This window comes from Tenrec ecaudatus, chromosome 1 (assembly GCF_050624435.1).
Source record: "Tenrec ecaudatus isolate mTenEca1 chromosome 1, mTenEca1.hap1, whole genome shotgun sequence".
Taxonomy (NCBI): Eukaryota; Metazoa; Chordata; class Mammalia; order Afrosoricida; family Tenrecidae; genus Tenrec; species Tenrec ecaudatus.
This window is the reverse complement of record NC_134530.1, coordinates 1,938,776-1,960,796: the sequence shown is the minus strand read 5'-3', so window position 1 is coordinate 1,960,796 and position 22,021 is coordinate 1,938,776. Positions and strand designations below refer to the sequence as shown.

The 22,021-nt window shown below is 58.3% G+C and overlaps 1 protein-coding gene across 1 annotated transcript in view; it reads right to left on the bottom strand.

Moving 5' to 3' along the window:
• The window catches only part of REXO1 (RNA exonuclease 1 homolog), a 28,347-nt gene continuing 6,326 nt past the window's right edge, over positions 1-22,021 (bottom strand). The window contains exons 2-16 of the mRNA XM_075544451.1: positions 8,007-9,703; positions 7,632-7,736; positions 7,330-7,540; positions 5,004-5,167; positions 4,786-4,917; positions 4,420-4,543; positions 4,022-4,135; positions 3,783-3,920; positions 3,531-3,644; positions 2,542-2,615; positions 1,983-2,093; positions 1,487-1,602; positions 1,249-1,387; positions 1,010-1,130; positions 1-915 (exon numbers count right to left, since the gene is read on the bottom strand). Coding sequence (XP_075400566.1) covers positions 827-915; positions 1,010-1,130; positions 1,249-1,387; positions 1,487-1,602; positions 1,983-2,093; positions 2,542-2,615; positions 3,531-3,644; positions 3,783-3,920; positions 4,022-4,135; positions 4,420-4,543; positions 4,786-4,917; positions 5,004-5,167; positions 7,330-7,540; positions 7,632-7,736; positions 8,007-9,703 — 3,449 coding nt within the window. The 3' untranslated portion in view covers positions 1-826. The remainder of the gene's footprint in view (positions 916-1,009; positions 1,131-1,248; positions 1,388-1,486; positions 1,603-1,982; positions 2,094-2,541; positions 2,616-3,530; positions 3,645-3,782; positions 3,921-4,021; positions 4,136-4,419; positions 4,544-4,785; positions 4,918-5,003; positions 5,168-7,329; positions 7,541-7,631; positions 7,737-8,006; positions 9,704-22,021) is intronic.

The following is a 22,021-nucleotide window of genomic DNA, read 5'->3' as shown; positions in this document are numbered from 1 at the left end:
TAAAGTCCATACAAACATTTATTCTGTCCCAGCCCAGGGAAGGGGAGGGAACTGGGCACCGGAGGGGCTGGAGTGGGCACTCCAGGCGCTGAAGGACAGTGTCAGACCGAGGAGCGCAGGGGTGTTGGGCAGGGCAGCTTGGGTTCTCAGTGGTCCCGAAAGCCCAGGTGGTCTGGTGACGAGGCAGAGGTGCCCACCTGGGTCCCAGAGGATCCTGGCCTGGGCAAGGACATCAGTCCTGGCAGCGAAGGGCTTTCAAGGTCTGGGCAGACCACTCTCCTGCCCCTGCCCACCCAAGGGAAAGCCAGGGCGAGGGACTGCTCCTCCGGGCAGGGGCACAACAACAACAACAACAACAACAACGACGACAACAACAACAACAACAACAACCACGAGGACGACGACTGTGCACGTCAGCCATCGGTTTAAATTAAAAATAACAATACAAAATAAAAACAACCCCTATCTCAAACAAACGCAGGGCAAATCAGCCCGTCCCCCCACCCCCCCACCCCACGTCACATAAAAAGGGTCAGATTGGGGCACGGCAAGGTCAGAGTCAGGTCCTAGCTGGGGGGTCTGGGGGGGCAGGGGGAGCAGGGTCCTTCCGGCCGTGTGGTCCGGTCAGCAGCAGCCTGTTGTCTGGAGATGAGTCGGCGCCGAGGCTGGGCAGTCTCCGGCGGGCATGGTGGTGGTGGTGGTGATGGCGGCGGCGGCGGTGGCAGCAGCGGCGGCAGCGGCGGCGACGACAGAGTGAACTCTCTAGATTTATTGCACTGTTTTGGAGGAGGCGCGGGCTGGGACGAAGGGCGCGGGGGCGGACGGATCACCGCTTGGTCTTAGCGTCTTCACGAATCTTCCAGATCATCAGGTGCATGCAGGCGCTGGCGTCCTCGCTGGAGCTGTGCCCGTCCACTGCGGGGACATGGGAGGGGTCAAGTGACCTGGGAGGGGTCAAGTGGTGACTAATGGCCCAAGGGCATGCGGTGGAGAGAGGGAGGGGGCTCACCGCTGTCCTGGATGATCTGTCTGAGGTAGTCGGCCATGAGGTTCCGGAGGGAGCGCTTGTATGGCAGGCCCAGGCGGTGCGGGAACAGCACAGCCGTGTCCACCACCGAGCTGTGGATGACCTGCGGGCGGGTGGCCGGCTCAGCCCGCCCCTCCAGAGCTCGCAGCCCAGAACAAGGAGCACCCAGCTGGCAAGGCCACCCCTCCCCTCTGGCCAACCCCGCCCCCGCCGACGGGCACCTTCAGAGCCAGCAGGTCGCTCTCCAGGCTGTGGCCGATGAGGATGGTGTCAGCGCTGAGCATGCTGAGCAGAACGGCCTGCACGTCCCGCAGCGTGATGCTGGTGTCGGCGAGGTCGGCCTCGGTCACTCCGGAGAACCTGGGGAAGTGGGGCAGGGCGGGGCTGTGTGGCTGCAGAGTGGGAGGGCGCAGCGAGGAGTTTCCCAGTGGCAGCGTGGAGTGCGAGAGCGGAACACACCTGGTGTTGTAGTCCACAATCTCGTTGTCTGGTTTGACGAAGGTGTCATAGACCACCTGCATGTCTGTGTCCACCACAGTGACGCGTGTCAGCTCCAGGCCGTACGTGGTGTAGGACTGCAGGCGCAGAGGCAGATGTAGGTCAGGGCCTGGCTGCCTGCCGGTGGCCCGCCCTCTTCTCTCACACACACACACACACACACACGCATGCACTTGGACTGGACAGGTTCTACTGAGTCCCTGTCCTGCCTGGGAGCTGGGGGGCGTGGGGAGACGGTGTACTGGGCTCTGCTTCAGATGTAGGCCCCTCTCCCACTGGGCAGGTGGTGTGAAGGGAGGGCGGGCTGGCGGGTGCTGGGAGAGAGGCCCTGAGACTGGGTTCAGGGTCACGCTGCTCATCTGCCTGTTCTTTATCCTGCAACCCACAGAGGTGGGGGTGCAGGGCGCAGCAGCCCTGGCACAGCCCGCCCTCCCCACGGCAGATTGCAGGCACTCACCATCTCACAGTCGAGGGCATAGACTCCCGGGTGAGTGTCTTCCGGAAGCTCTTTCTCAAAGGTCCTCACGAACCCTTCCAGGTTCTCCTTGCGGCCGTCCTGCACGTGTTGCTGGGGGGCAGGGTGATGCAAGCAGAGGGCCATGAGCAAGCAGGGCGGGGACATCTGCCTCCTGTTACCACCCTCCATACACTCTCAGTGGAGGCCCCAGTGTCTGAGGGAGACTGTCACATACAACTGCCCCCCTTGCTCGGCCAAATCCCCTGCCCTTCCCCCCCAAGTGGCAGACACCATGCCGCCAACCACCTCCCCAGGGACACCCCAACCACCCCGCTTCCTGGGAGCCTCCTACTGGATTCTCCACACTCCACACCTCCTTCTCGCCATCCTTGGGGAGCTAACAGCAGTCTGTTCAGGGTGCTGGGAACCAGGCAGGTTGGTCACCAGTCCCTCCCCAGTTGGGGAAACTTAGGGCTTCCTTGTTGTAGGGAGCAACCTGGGCCCAATGGCGGAGCAGGAGGGGCAAGCAGGACAGGGAGCTGGGTCCCGAGAGACCTACCTTTGCAACCTGGCAGCCGATGGAGCCGATGGCAGCTGAGCAACACGTGTATTGAGTCTCCCAGCCACCGGCCACTGTGGGAGGGCAAGCCGGGAACACACACCGAATGACCAGCTGCCCCCCCCCCGTGACCCCCCAGGTCTGTCCAGTCCCGACCCTATCCAGTCCCCCATGACCCAGGGAGGGAGGAGCCTGGTTTGGAAAGGGGCCGCTTTCTCCCTGCTCCCTGTTCTTTTGAAATGCACCAACCACACACGTGCCACCTCAGCAGTGGGGTCTTGGGGTATTCGGGGACACCAAGGAGTGTGCAGACTGACAGACTCCAATTGCCTGGGCTTGCTCTAAAAAGCAACCACTAAAAACTAGCTGGGTTTCCCTGCCCCTCAGAAGGCCCGCCCTCGTGTCCTCTTAGAAAGGTGGGGTTTCTCTTGGGTGGCTGCAGAGAGATCACTCAGGAGCAGCGTGGTCCTGGTCTTGACCCTTCCCAAAGCCTCCTTCCTGTACACAGCAACCTGGAGGGTGGGGGCCTGACCTGGACTTCCAGGCTCTGGGCCGTGGAGAGGCACGGTCTTGGGGCTCCCACTACAGCCCTGGCTCCCCCCACCTGTTCTGTCACCACCCACTGGTGGCATTTGGTACAGCTGTCTAAAGGAGACCAGCCAGACCATCACAGTGGGCGACTCGGGCACTGGTCCAAAGGGTGGTCTGGGGGGCAGCCAGAGGCCTTGGGACTGGACACTGACCCCAGTGCAGGCCCCTCTGCTCGCTGCCCTGGAACTGGTGAGGGGTGGTGGCAGGGCCAGCCCTGGGTCCCAGGTGAAGGTCCTTGTGGCAGAGACAGGCGGATGGGCATAAGAGGGGCAGGTGTGCGGACCGGGAGAATGTCCCCGTGGTACCCTCCTCTCGCCTGTCCCCCGCCCATCTCACAGAGAGGGTTGTCTGTTGTGACAAAGGAGCAGAGAACAGGGGTGTGGGGTGGGGGCCCTCACCTCGGTGTCGGCGGAGCCGCCCCCAGTGGTAGCAGCACTCCTCGGAGCGGACGCAGCGGCCCGAGGCGGACACGAGGTACTCCGCCCCACAGCGAGAGCAGATCCTGCAGGAGGCTGGGGTGGGGTGAGAGGAGGCGCAGGCTGAGTGTGGTGTGGTGTGTGGGCAGATGGGGAGCCCAGAGGGGAGCCCAGAGGGGAGCGGAGGACCAGGAGGAGGAGGGCGGGCGGCGGGCAGGCAGGCGTGGCCCTCACCGTCCTTGGGCCTCTTCTCCTCGGCGGTGAAGAGCACGGCCCCGCCGGGCCGCGAGGGGTGGGGGAAGGGGTAGCCGTTCTCTTTGAGCTGCTCCTCCGTCAGCAGGTACCCCTTCAGGCGGCTGTACAGCGCGGCCCCTGCACATGGACGCCAAGGGGCCGCTGTCAGGGCTCCTGTCCTAGGGCCACGCTGCCAGTGTGGGGCTTTTTTGGGGGGAGGGGCTGTCCCAGGAACTCACCTTTGAGATCCCCGACCCGGGGGCTACTCGGGCGGCTGAGCGAGAAGCTGGTCTTGGCAGCCAGCCTGCCACCCAGCACCACCTCGTGGGACACCAGCCGCCGGCCGCTGGCTTCTGGACAGAGTAAGTTTGGGCCCTCAGCACCCCCACACACATGCTGCCCGACGGGTGTCCCCCAAACCAGCAGTTACATGGGAGGAGCTCGTGAATTCGGGGCAGGCGTGCAGTGGGGTGCTGGGATCAGTGCTCATAGAGAGGGGCAGTCTTGTGCTAATGCACCTCAGGAAAGAGCTCAGGGGGTGCCACATGCCCACCCCACAACCCAGAGCCGAATGTGCGGGCAGCCCAGCCAGCTCTGACGGGTGAGCGGGTGGGCGCAGGGCCCCGCAGGGACTCACTGCTGAGCGCGGGCGAGGCGCTGGGCACCAGGCCCCGCAGCTTCTTGAGTGTGTTCACAGCCACGTTCAGGTAGATGTTCTTGCTGGGGCTACGGTCGTAGGCCGTCTTCTCCTCAGTCAGAGCCTGCGGGGGGGGTCAGGGCGCACCCTGCTCAGGTCCATCCCCCCACCCCCCCAAGCCCTGCAAGCAAGGCAACACCAGGTTGGAGGGGCTGGGGACCCCAAGTTGTACTATGCAGGCCTATCCACAGGAAGCTGCCCCTAGGCGGGCCTTCTGAGGCCCTCAGGGAGGACTCAGTGCCCTCAGCCTTTCAGCTTGCAAGCACACTATGTCCACCGGGAGCTCTCAGGGGGAGTGGGGGATACCTTCTCGATGGCCTCCTGGTTGGAGGGGCAGAACTTGAGGCACTCCTCAATGAACAGGTTGAGATAGCGCTGCCGGATGGCCGTGGGGACTTTGGCCCCGAACTCTTTGGGGATAATGGGCTTCTTTAAACTCTGAGGGAAGCAGAGCGGGCAGGTAGCGGTGAGCAGCAGAAAGGATGGTCTCTCAGTCTGGCCACCCACCGGCCCCACCACATCACCTGCAGCGACGGGCTGTGGGCCACCCTCTTGGGGGTGACTGTGGAGGTGGTCTTGGAGGCCATGCCTGCCAGGGTGCGTGTCTTCAGGGACTGCCTGCTGGGCTCGGGGCCGTGGGTGGGCTGGCTGCTGCTGGCCGCCAGGCTCCGTTTGGCACCTGTGGGGGCTGGAGAGGGGCAGGGGGCACGAGGGCGAGCTGCGAGCAGGCCCATGACCGAGCTGCGGAGCACCAGGCAGCGGTGGTCACTCAGGGCCAGCAGCACGCGCATCTCGCTGCCCAGGCCCGGGTGCCGTGGCTTGCAGCTCGGGCTAGGGAGGGACATCGGGCTCTATCTGCATGTACGCAAGGCCATCGAAGGGGGTGGGGGGGCGTCAACAGCGGGGGGATGCTGGGTCAGGCGCTAGGGCCACTGGCGGGGTGCTGTGGGGGGCAGTGTGGGCCGAGGCCACCAGCTGCTGCATGGTCAGGGCCCTGACTCTGAGGCACCGACGTCTGGCTCCTGGGCAGAGCACCCGAGGGTATGGAGACCGGTCATTGTGACAGGCTGGCCCAGTGTTCTGCCCCGCCCTCCAATGAGGTCACAAAGCTGCAGACTCTGCCCAATGGGGGGCCTATGTGGGCGGGGGTATGGAGAGAGTGGTAGCTATGTATGCGGGGTATGCATGTGCGTGGAAGTGTACGTGTGCGTATGGCTGTGGGAGACAGGTATGCCTGTATGTACAAGGTTATGTGTGTGCGAAACAGGCATGTGTGTGCATGGGTATGGGCGGGTGTAAGTATGTGTCCCATGTACACGTGTGTGGGGTGAGAGGCAGGCATGCATATGTGGGAGTGTGTGTGTGTGTGTGTGTGTGTGTGGTGAGGTGGCTATGTGCAGCCAGATGTACCTGTGTGTTTGAAGCCGGGGTGGCTGGCTCAGAGTCCGGGTACAGGGAAGAGATGCTGCTTGGAGAGCTGGACCTCCATCCCTAACCAGGCGCCAACCTCTCCCCAACCTGCCTGGCCCTGGCTTGTCCCACACTGCCTGCCCGGCATGCTGCCCTGTCCTCACCAAGGGCCACCCCCTGTCCACATGGGATCTCAGTCTCAGGGCATGCACACATGGCCCTGAGGTCACCAGTGAGCCCCCTGGGCTTTGAGGGGTGCAACAACTCGAGGCCAGGAAGGATCCGCAACATGGACCACGTGGCTGGGGTTCAGAAGGGTGGGGGAGCACATGTCACCAAGGGTCACCTGGTAGCCCCATCCCTGTATCTGACTGAGGCTCTACATGGGCAGGGACTTGGCTGGAGTCCTAGCAGGACCTCTGCCCCAGGGACCTGTGTCCACAGAGAGGTCCAGCACTACCACGCTGCAGGAAGCTTTCCCTGGGGCTTGGGGTACGGGTGGGCAGGTAGCCACCCAAGAAAGGTATCTAAGGCAGAGGCCAGAGCTGAAGCCGACTCCTGGTCTCCTGAGGGAGATGCGTACAGCTGCAGGAACATAGCACCTAAGCAACCTGCGCAGTGCCTGGCCACAGGTCGGGGGAGGCACAGCCTTCAGACAAGGCCAAGGGCTGCTGTAGGGACACGCCACAGGCTGGAACAAACCATCACTGCAAGCTGCTGTCAGGACAGTCCCGAGCACAGCAGAGCAAGCACTGCACGTCCAACCACTCCTGCTGAGTACCGATCTGCCCCGTGAGACACACTGATTTTTGACAGCTGAGTGCCGGGCCTTAATTTCCAGTCTCCGTAACCTAGCAACACACAAGCCTCCAAAGACAGAGTGGAGTGGCTTTGCCCAAGGGTAAGTCAAGAGCGCTCTCCAAGAACCTCCAACCACCCTCTCTACACGCACAGCCCACCCCCCATCCCTCCACCTGGACCTCACCAGGCAGCTAGAGTCTACCACAGACCAAGCTCCTAAGGCCACCTGAGTCACTGGTATGGACCCTTTACCAGATGGGACTCCACCCGTGGGAGGTCCTGCCAGGCACACCTCTAAACCATCTGGAGGCCCTGACTGAGCCCAGCTGGGACACTCTGGGCTGTGTGTACCTCCACCTGCCCCAGCAGGAGCCGGAGCTAGAGGGGAAAAGGATGGCCTTCAGGGTGAGGGAGGCAAAGACGCAGCAGATAGGAGGACGTGATAGTGGGACAGCAACACTGGGAGGATGGAAAGGCAGGAGCACAGAGGGATAGGGACAAGGACACAGCCACCTGGACAGCTTCAGCTGGGAGAGTGTGAACAGGGGTCGGCTCCACCCCATCTGGACAAGCACATGGAGGGAGTCTCCAAGAGTCTGCTTCAGGGCCCTCCTCTACACGGCCCTCTGGCCCACACACCTGCAGCCAGCCGGGGGTTGGGCACGTGTGCGATCCGTCTCTTCTCGCCGGGTGCTGAGAGATGCACAGAGGAGGGCTTCTCGGCAGGCCTGGGGGCTGCCTGCAGCCAGCTGGCTGACTCCCGCTGGGCCTGCTGGGCACGCCGGTAGCATGCCTCCTGGGCAGTCGGGGGTCGGACTGTGGCCACCGGGACTCTCCTGGGTGGCTCTGCCTGCAGGAGAGGAGTAAAAACACTGAGGCCCCACACCCAGGGTCTGGGTACAGTGGGACCGAGAGCGCCAGGCGGCCTGCATCTGCCTCACCTCACTGCCCTGCTTGGCGAGATGCGAGATCCTCCTCCTCTGCCCGGGGAACAGCGTGGTCAGGCTGGCTGGGCTGCGCTCCTCGGCCTTCTCGTCCCGGGGCGGCTGGGACACACAGCGGGCAGCCTGAGCGCACATGCGGCCTCACAGCGCAGGACCCCCGAGCAAGGGGTAGATGGATCCCTCCAAACCCCAAAACCCAGGGGAGCAAGGGGGGCCCAGACTGAGCCTGCCTCATTTGAAGGCAGCACGCCCCCACCCCAGTGTCCATGGTGGAAGCCAAATGAGGAGTGAGATAGGGCACACTGGGTGGGGCAGGGGGGGGGGACCTGGGATAGCAGTGTGGTCAGCCAGCCTGCCCCAGCAGGCCCTCACCTGCTTGGCCAGCCGGCCCTTGTCCTCGGTCTTCACGCTGGTGGACTCGTTGAAGATGCGCAGACACTCCTCCATGGGGTCTGAGTCAAAGCCCACCTCCTTCTCCAGGGCGGCGTAGTCCACGTCCTCCTCCGAGGACGAGGAGGAGGAGGAGGACGGGGAGAGGGCAGCTGCAGGGGGTGAGGAGGCCTTGAGCCGCTTGGGTGGGCCCTGCTCGGGCGGCCCCGCAGGACCTACACTGCAATCCGAGTCGGAGCTGGAGCTGGAGCTGGAGCTGAGGCTGGGCAGGGCAGGGGGCCAGGCTCGTGGGGTCTCCGGGTCCTCATCCGCACTCTCATCCCCAAAGAGATCGGCATGGCTCAGGGCACGCCGCTTCAGCTTGGGGGTGTCCCGGATGCCACCCTCGTCCAGCGAGTGGGCCTTGCGCGCAGCCAGCTTCCCCGAGGGGACGGGTTTCCCCCGCTTGGTGCGGGCTGACCGGGGCTCCGGGGGCCGCTCTGGCCTCACTTTCCCTGAGCCGGCTGCAGTGGGGGCTGTTGCGGTGGCAGAGGATGGTTTCTTCTTGGTCCCGTCTGGCTGCTCTGCCTGGCCCCGGGGGCCTCTCTTCTCAACCGACTTCCCTCTGTCCCCGTCTCTGTCCTTGTCCCTGTCCTTATCCTTCTTCCGGACACTGTCCTTGTGGCTGGTGGGCCGTGACTCTGGGCGTCTCTTCTTCTTGGACTTTGCCTCCTTGGTGGCCCCCCGCTCGTGTGAGGCAGGGGCTGGAGTGCTAGCTGTGACCTGGGGCCTCCTGCTCTTTCCCTGGGGGGGCTGCCCGAGGTCGCCCACGTCGCACTGCACCGCCATCTCCTTGGTCAACCGAAGACCCCCCTCCTCAGGCTCCAGGGCTGGCCTGCAAGGTGGCTTCCCAGGAGCTTGGTTCTTGGGGCCCACCTTAGCCTGAGGGGGGCTGGCAGGGGTGGGCCCCGGCCCGGAAGCCGCGGTGGTGTCGTCTTCTGAGTCTGAGAAGCGTGCATCGCAGCTGCCGAAGGGGTCGCAGTACTTCTTGGGTGCCGGCGCGTAGGGCTCTCGGCCAGGGGGGGGCCGTGCCCGCTTGGAGGGGCGCTCCTCCCTGGAGCCAGCCCGGCTCAGCAGGCGGGCCGAGTAGTTGGACAGCGGGTCATACTCCAGGTCTGTGGTTGGCCTGGAGTTGTCCACCACGTACTTACTGCTGGGGCCCGGGCGACCATGCTTGCGGGGCTGGCCCACAGCCTTGGGCACATATTCCAGGGCCCCGCCACGACCCGGGGGGCTCCTCCCGAGGGCATACTTGCCAGCCGGCTCAGCAGGGGTGGCCAGCGGCGTGGGCTGGTAGCCAGCATCAGGGCTCAGTGGGCTGCGGCCACCTGGGTGGTAGTCGAAGGAGAGTGGGAAGGCATCCTCATCACCCAGCTCAGCGGCGGGGGCAGCAGGTCGGCGGGGTGCCAGGGCGGAGGCTTCCGCAGTGGTGCCCGCTCTGGCAGAGCCCAGGAGCTGCTGGTAGCGCCGCTGTTCCAGCTCCACCTCGGAGCGCACGGCCTCGATGGCCTGGTTGACCAGCTCCAGCTCCAGCATGTCGGAGCGCTCATCCCCGCCGCCCAGGGCGCCATTCTCACGCTGCTGTGCCGGCGGAGGCTGTGGCTTGGGCAGCTCAGGGTTGTAGGGGTCGTAGCCCAGCCCTGGAAAGGGGAGGAGGGGCAGTCAGTGGCCTGGGCAGACAACAGAGGGAGACTCTGGAGTCCCTTCCATGGCAGCAGGCACAAGTTTATGGGGGCTGTCCACCACCCAGACCACAGTGGGGAGCTGAGCCTCCAGAGGTGAAGCACCCACTTCCCACCGGAGCCATTGCCCTGGCTTCCAGCAGCCTGTGCACCAGGGGGTTAAAGGCACAGCAGCCACAGGCGCCCTAGAGCCGTGGGTTACCTTCTGCTTGCAAACACTGACCCCACATCTGGCATTTCATCAGACACTGTGATGGCAGACATGTGACAATATGCATCTGTGAAAAGCCTGGGGACCAGACAACAGAGACGCTGATGGAAACTGCAGATCTCAGTACGTATGCAAGGACAAGGCAGCGTGAGCCCGTTGGAACAAAGGTAGCATGTTCATGCCTCATGTCGCATGTTAGTATCACAGAACGTCCCCTCCCCTCGCTTCCTGCATGACTGCTTGACACTAAAACCTCTCTAAAAAGTCTAATAAAAAATAAAAAGCAAAAAGCCTGCCAAGCATACTGGATCCACCAGGGAGGGAGTCCATGTGTGCTGGAGGCAGCACGGGAGATGCTGCCAGGGTGGGGAGACGCACTCGCGCAGGCTGTGGGCACCAAGCTTGGTGGGGTAGAGTGCCAGCAAGAGAGGAAGCCCTCCCACGGGCTGGACTGGCAGAGAGGCTGCAACAATGGGCTCGCGCAGCTGGGTTGGGAGGATGGGGCTGTGCTCGCACCCTGGGAGCCAGCGCCCCAGGTTTGGAGGGGGAGGGAGCAGAAGGAGGACATGCGTCTGTCAGAAGTATGTCCTCATTTTGTTTTTTAAGCTCTTGCTGCCATCGAATCAATGCTGACTCATAGCAACCCCCACCCCCAGGTCACATGCCAGTGGGTTTCTAAGATTGTTTTTACAGGAATAGAAAGCCCACTCTCTCTCTTGAGGAGTTGATGGTGGTTTCGAACTGCCCACCATGAAGACCCCAGCCCAAGTCGTAACCACCACTCTCCACCAGGACTCCCAACAATAAGATGCCAGGAGTGATTGCAAATAAGACCTAGAAGGTTCCATTGGTCCCGCTGCTAGGCGCTAAGTGGACCCAGGGCACAGTCCACACAACACGCGCACGCACACCCCCTGCCAGGGCCCCGGTGTGGCTCTCACTGCTCTACAGGAGTGCCCATAGTCACTTCGCCATGAACAGCACCCTGCTGATCAGCAGACCCACACAGAGGACAGAGGGGGGCTCCTCTCACGCCACCCCACAGTCGGACACATCCAGTGCTCCCCCTGTCCCCTCCGGACAGAGGAAAGGCAGCCCAGCACTTCAGCACGGGCCACCAGGCTCTTTCCTGTCTGCGAAAAGGTAGTGCCGTGATGGCTGATAACAAAGGGATGAGAATGCCCGGGCAGTGGTTCTCAGCCTTCCTCAGGCCGTGACCCTTTCACACAGCAGCTCATGGGCTGGTGACCCCAACCATAGAGTCATTTTCGTTGCTACTACTTCACTGTCATTTTGCTACTGTGATGACTCGTAACGTAAGTATCTGATATGCAGGATGTATTTTCACTGTTACAAATTGAACATCATTAAAGCACAGTGATGAATCACAAAACCAATACGTCATTATATATCGTGAAATATCTATTTCTAATGACAAATACATGAAATTTTGTCTTGAAGCATGGTGTAGCATGGGTAACAGTTTTCACGCTGGGTACCCATATGTCGACATATCTGCATGTGGGCAGACCCGCCTGGAGACAGATAGAGGAGCGGTGTCTCTGTTCCTAAGATCATTGGAAATATGTGCTTTCGGATGGTCTAAGGTGACCCCTGTGAAAAGGTCGTTGGACCCCCACCCACAGGTTGAGAACTGCTGCCCAAAGGCATTTGCCATGATGGCTGATAAAGAAGGGCTGAGGATGCCCTGGGACCTCCCATAGGTCCTGCCCTGCCCCCCAGCCACTCCACATCGAGGACCCCCACACCTCTGAAAAGAGACAGGAAGCTCGCCAAGACCACTCTGCCCACTGGTGGGGGTGGGGGGGCAGGCAGGAGGGGGGAGGTCACAGCCCAGCATCTTTCGGGCTGGAGGCAGGTGGTGGAGTGAGCCACGGCTGCTGCAGCCCTCACAAGCCCCGGCCGGGACATGTCTGGGTCACCATCACTGGTGTCCACGTGCTCGGCTGCCCACAAGAAAGCCAGCAGTTTCCAAAGTGGCGGCTCTGCTCCAGGACACACTAACCCTTACTCACCTGGGTGCCTGGGAAGGTACCACACAGCAGGGAGGCAGTGGGAGGGTGCAACACACAGCTGTAGCAAGGAAGCGTCAGGGCAGGGGATGACTGAGCAACAAGCAGAGGCAAACAGCAGCACACAGGAGGCAGCCCCACAGCAGCAGTGACTGCAGCTGGGCAATGGGCTGGGCTACACCATGGTTTATATGCATTCAGATCCAAAATGTAGGGAAGTGGGGAGGGGAGCACTGGACCTAGGGGGATAAGCAGGCCCATGGCCTCAGGGAACACTGCGGTGAAAGGGCAGAGTTCACAGAGACAATGGCCTCTCTCCTAATCAAGGCATAGCCACAGGGCTCTTAAAAAGCTCTGGAGGGTAAGGTTGCATACAGAAGAGGTATAGCTGTAGCCCAGGTGGGGACGGAGCATGGTAGTAGGGCAGGAGGATCAAGGGAGATGGAGGAAAGGGCTAGGAGTCAAGGGGCATTTATGGAGGCCTAGACAACGACATGTACATGCAAATATATATATATGATGGGGAAATAGATCTATGTGTCTATATTTATAGGTTTAGTATTAAGGTGGCAGAAGGACCTTGGGCCTCTATTCAAGCACTCCCTCAATGCATGAATACTTTCTTTTATTAAATGGGAACTCTATGATGCTCACTCTCCCAACACAACTGCTGAAACCAAAGTGGGTGAATAAGTAAATGTTGGGAAGAAAGCTGATGTTGCCCGGCTATCAAAAGAGATAGTGACAGGGGTCTTAAAGGCTTGAAGATAAACAAGCGGCCATCTAACTCAGAAGCAACAAAGCCCACATGGAAGAACACACCAACTTGTGTGATCGCGTGGTCCCGAAGGGATCAGTTATCAGGCATCAAAGAACAAAAAATCTTATCATTGGCTGCACACCTCCATGATAGGATCGCTGAAGACAAATGGGTACATAAGCAAATGTGGCAAAGAAAGCTGATGGTGCCCGGCTATCGAAAGAGATAGTGTCTGGGGTCTTAAAGGCTTGAAGGTGAACAAGCGGCCATCTAGCTCAGAAGCAATAAAGCCCACATGGAAGAAGCACACCAGCCGGTGCAATCACGAGGTGCCAAAGGGACCAAGTATAAGGCATCATGCAAAAAAAAAAAAAAAAAAAGAATATATGTATATATGTGTGTGTCTATGTATGTGTGTGTGTGTGTGTGTATATATATATATATATATATATATATATATATATATATATATATATATATATATATATATACCATAGTGAATGAAGGGGGAAGTGCAGAGTGGAGACCCAAGGCCCAAGTGTCGACCACTGGAGATCCCCTCATAGAGGGGTTTAGGAGAGGAGATGGGTCAGTCAGGGTGCGATGTAGTATTGATGAAGAACACAGCTTTCCCCCAGATCCTGGATGCTTCCTCCCCCCAACTACCATGATCCGAATTCTACCTTGCAGGGCTAGATAGGGCAGAGGTGCATATGGGGGCTGGAGGCACAGGGAATCCAGGGTGGATGATACCTTCAGGACCAGGGGTGCGAGGGGCGATGCTGGGAGAGTGGAAGGTGAGTGGGTTGGAAAGGGGGAACTGATTACAAGGATCCACATGTGACCTCCTCCCTGGGAGATGGATAGCAGAGAAGGGGGGGGGAAGGGAGACTCCGGATAGGGCAAGATATGACAAAATAACAATGTATAAATTATCAAGGGCTCATGAGGGAGGGGGGAGGGGGAGGGAGGGGAAAAAAAAAAGAGGACCTGATGCAAAGGGCTTAAGTGGAGAGCAAATGCTTGGAGAATGATTGGGGCAGGGAATGTGCGGATGTGCTTTATACAATTGATGTATGTATATGTATGGATTGTGATAAGAGTTGTATGAGCCCCTAATAAAATGTAAAAAAATAAAAGAAAAAAAATGATTAGGGCAAAGAATGTACAGATGTGCTGTATACAATTGATGTATGTATATGTATGGATTGAGATGAGTTGTATGAGCCCCTAGTAAAATGTTTTTTAAAAATTAAAAAAAAATAAGCTCTTGAGCAGCTGGGTAAGGTGTCTCTCCAACCAGAGGAAAGCGTGCAGAGACCCAAGAGACAGATGGAAACCATCAGTCCAACAGGTTATGGCTCACACACCCCTCAGTCTCTATAACCCTGAGACCAGAGAAGCTAGATGTGCCCGGTGGGCACTACCAAGTGCTCTGAAAAGGATGCCCTGGACACACTGGCAGTCCCAGACCAGGCTTCCTGGTCGTCAGGCAGACCCACAAATGTCTGCACGAAATTCCCCCGTTACAGTGCTGTGGTGGCTGCTGTTGGGGCCATCGGGTCGGCTCCAACCCAAGGGCAAGAGAACAAAACACTGCCTCGCCCAGCCTCGCAATTGTTCCCCGCCTGAGTCCATTGCTGCAGCTGTGCTGTGTCAAACCATGATGTCTCCTCCAGGGGCTGATCTCTCCTGACAGCGCGCTGAAAGGACTTGAGAGGAAATCTCCCTGTCCTGCACGTCTCTCGGGGTGGAGGGGCCGCTCTGTTAGCAGTCCGGGTGCCGTGCCTGTCAATACTCCTCTCCAGCATGATTCAAACGCACAGATTCTGCTTCAGTGTCCAACTTTCACATGCATATGAGGCCACTGAAAATATCATGGCTCAGGTCGGGTCAGGCACACGCTAGTCCTCAAAGTAACACCCTTTGCTTTTTCCAACACTCTAAAGAGGTCTTGAGCAGCAGACTGCGGCTGGAAGTGCTGGCCAGTTCACAAAGACAGGCCTTGCACACCTTATTGACCCAATGCAACGTGTCTTGATCTCTCAACTGCTGCTTCCAGGAGCACTGATTGTGGATCCAGTAAGAAATCGTTGACAACTTCAACAGTCTCTCCATTTATCATTTTGTTACCTCCTGGTCCAGTTGTGAGGATATAGCTTTTCTTTATATTGAGCTATAATCCATACTGAAGGTTCAATACTTGATCTTCCTCAGCAAGTGCCCCAAGTCCTCTTCACTATGAGCAAGCGAGGTTGTGTCATCTGCTTATCACAGGTAATTAATAAGCCCTCCTCCCATCCTAATTTGTCTTCATATGACCCAGCTTCTCTGATAATTTGCTCAGCATACAGATCGGATGAGTATGGTGAGAGAATAAGACTGATGTATACCTTTCCTGATTTTAAATCATACGGTATTTCCTTGTTCTATTCACTCAACTGTCTCTTGTTCCTTGTACAGGTTTCGCATGGGCCCAGTGACGTGCTCTGGAAACCCCATGCTTCTCAAGGTCTCCATCGTTTCTTATGGCCCACACAGTCGCATGCCTTGGCACAGTCAATGAATCTTAAGTAAACAGCTTTCTGGTACTCTCTGCTGTGAGCCAAGAGCCATCAGCAATGCTACCCGTTATCCACATCCCCTTCTAAATCCAGCCCAAATTCCTGGCAGCTCCCTGTCAATATACTGGTGTAATCTTCGCTGGTTGATATTAGGCGAAATTTTACTGATCCTAGATATTAATGACATTGTCCCATAGGTTGCACACACTGTTGGGTCACCTTTCTTGGGCACAGATATAAATCTCTTCAACTCGGTTGAATGGCTATCTTCCAAATTTTCTAACATGAAACAGTGAGTGCTTCCAGTACTCCAGCAGCTTGCTGAAACACTTTAACTGGTATTCCATCAAGTGCCGGGAGTCTTGGTTTTGGCTAATGCTTTGAGCATAGCTTGAGTTTTTCCTTCCACCACCACGGGGTCTTGCTCGCATGCTGTCTCCTGAAAGGGTGGGCTGTCAACTCGTTCTCCGTGGCGCGGTGACTCTGTGCTCCTTCCAACTTCTTTGGATGCTTCCTGCATCACTCAATATTTTGCCCCCGGAATCTTTCAACATGGCAACTGGAGGCTACAATTTATTTTTCTTTAGTTCTTTCAATTTAAGGTCTGCTGAGCTTATTCTTATCTTTTGGTTGTCTGTAACTCTAGGACTTCGCATATTTTAATATTTTACTTTATCTTTCCGACCTGTCCGTTGACATTTTCTGTTCAGCTCTTTATGGTGTCTTCTTTACTTCCATTTGCTTTAGCTACTCTACGACTTAGAGCAAGTCTCAGCCAGACATCCACGCTGCTGTCAGGCTCCGAGTCGTGCCTTTTCATTCTTTCCTGCCCTTTGAATGACCTTTGCTTCCTTCATGACGGTCTCAGTGTCTCCCCGTGGCTCGTCAGGTCTTCTGTCCTTAGTGTTCAAGGCAGCAAATCCATGCTTGAGATATTCTCAACATTCTGGTGGGAGACATTCACGCTTCTTTTTGGGCTTCTGTGGACACGTTTTAATTTTCTTCAGCTTCAACCTGAACTTCTATGTGAACAACTGGCTTCATCTTGGCTGCAGCTATGGGGTCTCTCCCACAGCTGGAGGCAATTTGATTTCTGTGTCCTCCATCTGGGGAAGGCCTCGTGTAGAGTTCCTGCGTTGTTGAAAAGAGGTATTTGCCATGAACAAGTTGCTGGCCTCACAAAGTTCTGTCAGGTGATCTCCAGCTTCCTTTTTAGCAGCAAGACCACACTTTCCAACTATTGTTCCTTCCTCTTTGTTTCCAATAGTCAGTTATTATCAATGCACTTTATGTTTGATCAATTTCAGACTGAAGACATTGGTAAAATTCTCCAATTTCTCCAACATGAGCTTTAGTGATTGGTGTATAAATTTGAAAACGCTGTACTGATCAAACCCCCTTGAATTCAGATAGCTATAATCTTATCACTGGCAGCATTGTACTTCCAACTAGCCCTCAACATGTCCTTTAAGAGGATGAAATGCAACGCTGTCCCTCCCGATTGTGCCATCCTCAGCCCAGTAAACCATGGTGCCCTGATTCAAATGGCCACTACCAGTCCATTTCAGCTCCTGAACACCTAGGATATTGAACTTTATGCATTCCATCCAATTTTTGATTATTCCAATTTTCCTAGTCATACTTTGTGCATTGCATGTTCTGATTATTAATAAATGTTTGCCGTCTCTGACAAAGTTCTGCTTCCATTCATTAGGCCTTCAGCCGACAAAGGTTGGATACTATGTATAAGGTTTTCAGGGGCTCTTTCTTCCGGAGTTTATTCTTAGTCTGGAAGCTTGGCTGAAACCTGCTCCCATGGGGTGCATCTGAAATACCAGTGACACGGTGTCCAGCATCACACAGCCACCACAGTACAACACACTGACTAGCAAGTGGCGCTATGTGACAACAGTCAACCGTTTGAGAATAAAAGTGTCACATTTACCGGTGGGCAGGGTCGGGGGTCAGGTGAATCAGAGGGATAGGAACCGAAACTGGGAGCTGAGTGTCAATCCACCACCATCGCTGAGGGGATGGCTCAGTGTGAAGCGAAACAAAATGGATGGGTGTGAGACCTGTACCAAGGAAAGCGTACCAATACAAAACTATCTGCTCCGGAAACCTTAGCCCAAAGGGAAACGCGCAGTGTCCCAGCTAGGAGCAACTCTACCGGGCTCAGTAGAGCAGGCCCGCAGGAGGTTTCCTACATCGTCAGCACTCCCTCCTGTGGCCAGCAGCTGAGGGCTTCTTAACCACCGCCCCCTCCCATCCTGAGAGATGGCCACATTCAAACCTCCAGAACCTGTGCCGTGGAACTTTCTAGAGCAAAAGGCTGCAAGCAAGTGCTCGTGATGCTGGCAGCTCTGCGAGTCCTCTCTCAGATCCCAGCATCAGCGCAGGCTGACTAGGAAGCGGCGGGCTGATTCTGAGCGAGGAGCGACGAAAAACCTGATCCATCTGGGCAGGGCGACGCGAGCTATGGCAAACACTGTCCAGACGGTCGCCTAAAGCCCGGCCCTCCTAAGCTCACAACTCCGCGGCACTGACCCCCGCGCCGCGGTCCCAAAGCACCAGAGGGGGTTGCTGAGACCCTTGGCGACAGCTCTGTGCGCCCTCCGCTGCCCTGGAGGCTGCCCAAGAGCTGGATTAGGTTAAGGTGACCTCTGATCACTTGGGGGGTCCACGTCACTATGTCAACCTTTTCGCACGGTGACCCCTTGTGCTAGCCAAAAGAGAGCTATGCGCTGAGGTTGCCAGAGGCTGGTTACTCGGTAGTAGAACGCCTGCCGGGCCTTTCTGCACAGAGACCCCAAGGGACTCAAACCCCCGCCATTTTGGCTGGCGTTAAAAATCATTCTGGCTGGCGCTTGAGCGCGTTATCACCTCCCGCCCCGCCCGAGGGCCGGGCAAGCCATGGTGCTCTCGGGACAGAGCCGCGAGGGCCGGACAGAAAGCGAGAGAGAGACCAAAAGACACAGGAAGGGGTCTTGGGAAGCTGGAAGAGGCGGGAGGTGCTCCTCCCTGGCGCGAACCACCCGATACCTCTGAGTTCGGGCTCGTAAGACCCCCCTCAGGGCTATAGCGCCGACAGCTATGGGTCATACATTCGCGTTGTTTTAAGGTGCTGAGTTATGGCCATTCGCCACAGCGGCCACAGGCGAGCCATCTCCCCACCCCCATCCTGGGGAGGTGCCGCTTCCTTCTCCCTCTCCTGGGGGTGGGGGGAACCAGTGAACACCCCGATTTCAGCTCCGGTGGTCCATGCTGAACACCTGACCCCAGCTGCGAGCTCCTATCGGTGCGCGGCCCGCTGGAGAAAGGTGGCCAGTCCGTCTGCGCATGTGCAGAAGGAACCAGGCGCGGAGGGAGGGGGCGGTGGGCGTGTTTTTCTCCGGACGCCAGGCCTACTCTAGAAATTGTATTTGGGAAGGAGGCGGGCAGCGCCCGCGCTTCCGGCTGCGCTGCGCTGCGCTGCGCTGCGGTTGCGGCTGTGGCTACAATGCGGCAGACAGCGCCCGCGCTGTCTCCGGGCGCAGGTCGTGCCTCGAGGGGCACCAAGCAGGCTGAGGTCCCTTGGGGGCGTCCTAGCATGCGTCCAGGGAGCAGACACTACTCATCCCCAGCGCCCGTCTGTACCACGCCCGGCAGCGGTCACGGGGGCTTCGATCGGCTCCGAGATACCAGGTGGGGTGGAGACCCTCTGCAGGGGTCCCGGGTGAGAAGGTATGGGGCTTCTCAGAAGAGGTCAAGAGGGCCGCCGCACTGCCCGTGCCCCCCCACTCCCATCCCCGGTCCAGCAGCGGGGCCAGGTTTCCTCCCAGGGCAGATCCCTCCAAGCCACGACAACCACACAACCCGGCCGACGCCCCATGGAAGAACCCCAGCGATGGACCCCGTAGCCCTTAGCAAAGGGGTCTGGGCCACCGGGCGGCAGCGGAGACGCCATGGGGTACTTACTGGACATGGCTGCCGACGGAGATGACAACGACAGATGGCCTTGCTCCCACCGTGACTCAGGGGCCCTCAGCCCAGCCCACCGCACTGCTCCCTGGGATGGGGAGGACCCACCTGGTGAAGACGGCCCCCTCCCCGGGCACCTGGGAGGGGCCGAGCCAGAGGGGGAGGGGCTCTATCTGGCTGGAGGATACAGTGAGTGGGTGGGAGGGAGGCCAGAAACGACCCCCATCCGCTGAGCTCCGAGTAATAGGCAAATCACAGCGGCAACCCTCAGTCCTTCTCCTCCGGGGAAACTGAGGCCAAGGCGTTCTCCCTCCCGGAACTCAGGGCCGTCCCCGGCGTGCTAAGACCCAGCGGGGTGGCAGAGAGCCACCGCTGCCCCAGGTGAGGCGGTGCGGTAGTGGGGGAGGGGGCTGCACCCCTTCCCAGGAGCCAAGCCTGGACTGCGGCAGAGCGGGAACTGGGGGAGGGGGGTAATCTTGGTTTCCAAATGCGAGCTGGGGTGAGTGAGGTTTATCTGTTTCAGGACTGGCTGTGCTGTCCGGTACTACGCAGCAGACTGCTAACCACAAGGTAGGCGACTCAAACCACCTGCGGCGGTGCTGCAGGGAAAGGTGAGGATGTCTGTGCCCGTAAGAATGTGCAGCCTAGGAACCCCTGGATAAGGTCTCATGACTTGCAGCGGGCTTGGTTGGGGTTTTGGACTCGAGGAATGTCGCAAACAGCTTAAATGATTGATGGCTAGTCAGACACAGGGGGGGGGGGCGGGAGGAGGAAGATCTTCTAGCTTAAATGATTGATGGCTAGTCAGACACAGGGGGGTGGCGGGAGGAGGAAGATCTTCTAGCTTAAATGATTGATGGCTAGTCAGTCACAGGGGGGCGGGGGGAGGAAGATCTTCTAGCTTAAATGATTGATGGCTAGTGAGTCACAGGGGCCAGTGACCTGGTCACAGCCTTGAAAACTTTCGCCTGGTGGGGAGGGTTTAAATATCTTCTGCCAGTTCCCGGAGGGTGCAGGACCCCATAAAGCAGCAGGAGGTGCCACACCACTTGGGCTCCTTCACTCCCACTCAAAATAAAAGGGGAGCCCCCCTGCAGTCCTCAACTTCCCCAGAATATGCTTGGGATGGGTTAGGGGCTCAGAAAGCCCAGCACCTACCCTGTACCCCCAAAGTGCTGGCCTGGAGCCTCATCAGAGATGAGAATCAGCGCTCCCACCCCTGTGCACTCAAAAGGGCGTGGCACGGGCAGAGGGTGCTCCTGGGAGCTGGGGTAAACCAGTTCCTCTGTCCCAATCAGCCCAGTCTGGCCCCCGACATCCCAAGCTCTAAAACCACCCATTCCGTTAACCCCTCCCCTCACGGCTTTCCAGGAGATACGGAGCCTAGACACAGGGGCCCCGACAACCAGCTCCAGGTACAGCCCTGACAGGATCAATCACAAGCCCTGGAAGTAGGAATCGCACCCCCAATTCCTGTGAGGATGTGGTGTGCAACCCTAATGGAACCTCTACACATGATATCCCCCACCTCTATACCCACATAATCCCATCCTGGTCCTCCATCCTCTACAACAGAAAGGATGCGCAGCGCCCTCAGGACCCCTCGCAGGTGAAGGGACAGAGCCTTGCTGAGGGTCAGTCAAAGCAGCCCAGAGAAAGGGAGGGGGGAACTGGGATCCACCACAGGGTCATGGGGACAGTGAGGCTAGGTCCACAGGGGATCCTCTAAGATAGGGTCTCCAGGCTCTCAGCCAGACCAGACCCAGAAGCAGGTTGGGACCACTCCCCCCATTGCAGGAAAGCATCCCCAAGGGTGACAGAACCCTAGCACTGAGCACAGACCTTTGGGCAGGACCCCACCCTACCCAGGAGCTGTCCCTTCAACTCCAGAGCCAGAGAGAGGAATCCCAGGCTCTCCCTGCAGGTGGCAAGGTTGAATCCAGGCCACAAAGGAGAAAAAGATCCCCAGTCTGTCACAGGCACCCCGCCCGGCCCTCCATGAGCTCCTGACGGTGGTGTCTAGCAAGGATAAAGCCCTCCGGGAGGCTCCTGAGGCCCAGCCCATAGGGGTGGCCACAGTAGAAGTCCAGGGGTCCTCCAGAGACAGGAAGCTGGGTGGGGATGGGTGCAGGGAGGGAGCCTGCTGGGTCCCCCAAGAAAGAGCCTCTATACCAGGGTCAGAGGTGAGCATCAGCTGCTTTTATTACTTGGCATCGCACACAGAGGTAGGGTGTACACAGGTATGAGGTGGGTGCAGGCAGACACGGATGGTGGTAGGTGACTGAGCACACTTGTTTCCAAGGGGGCTCCTTCATCTCTAACCCCTCCTACAGCACAGAGCCCTTACCTCCTGACCTCCTACAGACTTACCCAAAGCCACCTCCTTCAGTGGCCCTCCAGACCCACCCCACATATGGGAACTCCCAACATGTGTCCTACCAGGGTTGGCAAGCTGACAAACGTCCACTCCTAGTTCCTGAGGAAGACAGGGAGACCAGAAGGCTATATCGATATATATCATGCCCTCCATCAACGCCCAGCCTAGCCCCACTGCTCTGCCCTTTGGTCTCTGAGCCTGTGCTGGGGGGGTTGGGGTGGGGGGGCTGAAGGAAGACTGGGCTTCATGATGGCTGCAGCACCAAGGTCAACCCTGCAGGGCAGAGTGGAGACACATGCACACTCTCAGGCAGGTGGTCTCCCTGCTGAGGATCCTGGACCACCCAGCCCCATCCCACATCTGGCCACCTG